The sequence below is a fragment of the Rhagoletis pomonella genome, unplaced genomic scaffold (assembly GCF_013731165.1).
Source record: "Rhagoletis pomonella isolate Grant_MI unplaced genomic scaffold, Rhpom_1.0 Rhpom_scaffold_00005, whole genome shotgun sequence".
Lineage (NCBI taxonomy): Eukaryota > Metazoa > Arthropoda > Insecta > Diptera > Tephritidae > Rhagoletis > Rhagoletis pomonella.
In genome coordinates, this window is record NW_023458559.1 from 44930615 (window position 1) to 44932651 (window position 2037).

The 2037-nt window shown below is 39.2% G+C and overlaps 1 protein-coding gene across 1 annotated transcript; it reads left to right on the forward strand.

The window, feature by feature from the left end:
* Positions 1-279: 279 nt before the first annotated feature.
* LOC118739903 (palmitoyltransferase ZDHHC3-like) lies at positions 280-861 on the forward strand (the record flags this gene model as incomplete). Its single annotated transcript, XM_036471402.1, is given in 2 exon segments — positions 280-629; positions 688-861. Coding segments are annotated over 2 exon segments (290 nt in total), but the record flags the coding sequence as incomplete, so codon positions are not given.
* Between the last annotated feature and the right edge of the window lie 1176 nt (positions 862-2037).

Genomic DNA, 2037 nt, shown 5'->3' on the forward strand with positions numbered 1-2037 from the left:
ACAATTTGTGAAATAAATATACCAAAATGTAAAACTTTAAAATCAGCTGTTTGCTATGTCGCTGAGGTCTTCAATATGTTTAAGAAGCTGGCTTCAAGGCGACATTTGTCGACAAAATGATGTCGCTGTCGTTACGTCGTGAAGTTGCAGTCGTCAAAGTGTTCCGAGCTTGAATCAATACGTGCAAATGCCAAAAGCGCTGGGAAGGAGAGTGCGCTATCAATGAAACGATAGTGGCGATAGTACTAAAACTATCGATAGTTATTTCAAGTGAGCTGACTATCGATAGTATCGTCGATAGTTTGACAGCTCGGGTTCATGGCTCTAACCTTTTCTAATAAAATACCGAAGATGGCATCAAACAAGTATGAGTTCAAGTTTATAACTGCTTTTTAAACAAAAATATTGCAGAGGCGAATGGTGAAGTGTATGGTTTCACAACAGTCGACAAAAAGCTGTCGAATTTTATTATAGTTGGGGCTGAGTAAACGTGGAGTGCTGGCAAAGGCAATAATGACATTTATACGAGATCCTTGCGGCATTGTATGCCTGGTCATCACCTACGGCGCAGTTATGTACGCTGACTATGTTGTCCTCCGCTGGATTATTCTGCTGACCATGGAGGCGAGGTAGGTAATTTGATAATCGACATAGTCATGCTTAAATAATTTTCCACTTTCCGATCAGCATTTGGGCACCAGTACATGTCATTATGTTTAATACGATAATTTTTCTCTTGTGCATGGCCCACCTGAAAGCTGTACTTTCAGACCCTGGACGTGTACCATTACCTGCGAATCGCATAGATTTTTCAGACCTTCATACTACAGGAAAAAATGAAAACGGAGTTGTCGGCGAGTGGTATGAAACTACATACATACATTATGTGTGTATATTAGAGCGGGTCGATTTGTAGGGGATCAGAAAAACGCATAATGCGGAAAATAAGAATATTATAATTTTTTGGAAAATGGGCGTAGCCACGCCCACTTATGATTACATGTGTATATCTTGGTAGCCGCTTCACCAATTTCTCCCAAACTTGGCACAGTTGTTGATCTTGGTACAACATACCAAACGATTGAAAATTTTTAAATTCGGACCTTAACCACGCTCACATCCTATATAACGGTTATTTAGAGAAATACGAAATCTTCGATAAATCAGTAAATACTGTAGGCTCATTCTATTTCAATTCATGCAGGGTGAATGGGTTCCAAATTCGAAATACACCTTTAAAATTTTTTAGGAAAATAGAGAGACACGTATTCAAAAAATAAAAAAAGGAATTCGCTGAATTACCAGCATCTGAATATTTTAGGGCAAAATGTGGGGGTGGGGTTCAGTAGCGCTCACAACTATTTCGGGCAATTCCGTCCAAAGGGGTGGCCCGATCCAAAAAATTCCACACACTTATAGTCAAGGGTCTACGCATTATTTTAACGCTCACTTTTGTAAATTTTGGTCACTAATTTATTTACCAATTGGGTTTGAAATATGTCCTTTTTTGTAAAATTCCGAAATTAGCGTACATTTATCACTCCTATTCTCCTTAAGGCATCCACTTCACCAATACATTTTTGTATTCCCCTTCACTTTATACTTCACTCGATTAGTTATAACTTGCTTTGCGACTTGTAATATAAATCAATTAATCGCAATTCATTAAATAAAAACACCTTCAAAATCACGCGTCTGACTTGGGTTGCATATGCAAATTAAATGGCGGAGTTCAGCTGTCAAACTCCAAAATATGCAAAAGAATGAGAGACAAAAGAAGATAGGATATAACCCAGTAAGCATTAAAAATATACAAAGGTGTTCTCTGCAAAAGGTATTCAGCTTCTTTTCTTCGCAAAACAGAAAGGAGAATTCTACTGCCTGAGGGTTATAATCCCTAAGTGCGGCCGAAGGCCGGCTACGCAGAAAGGTGTTCTCTGCAAAAGGTGTTCAGCCCCCCTTCTTTGGCAACACAGAAAGGAGAATTCTACTGCCTGAGGGTTATAATCCCTAAGTGCGGCCGAAGGCCGCCTACGA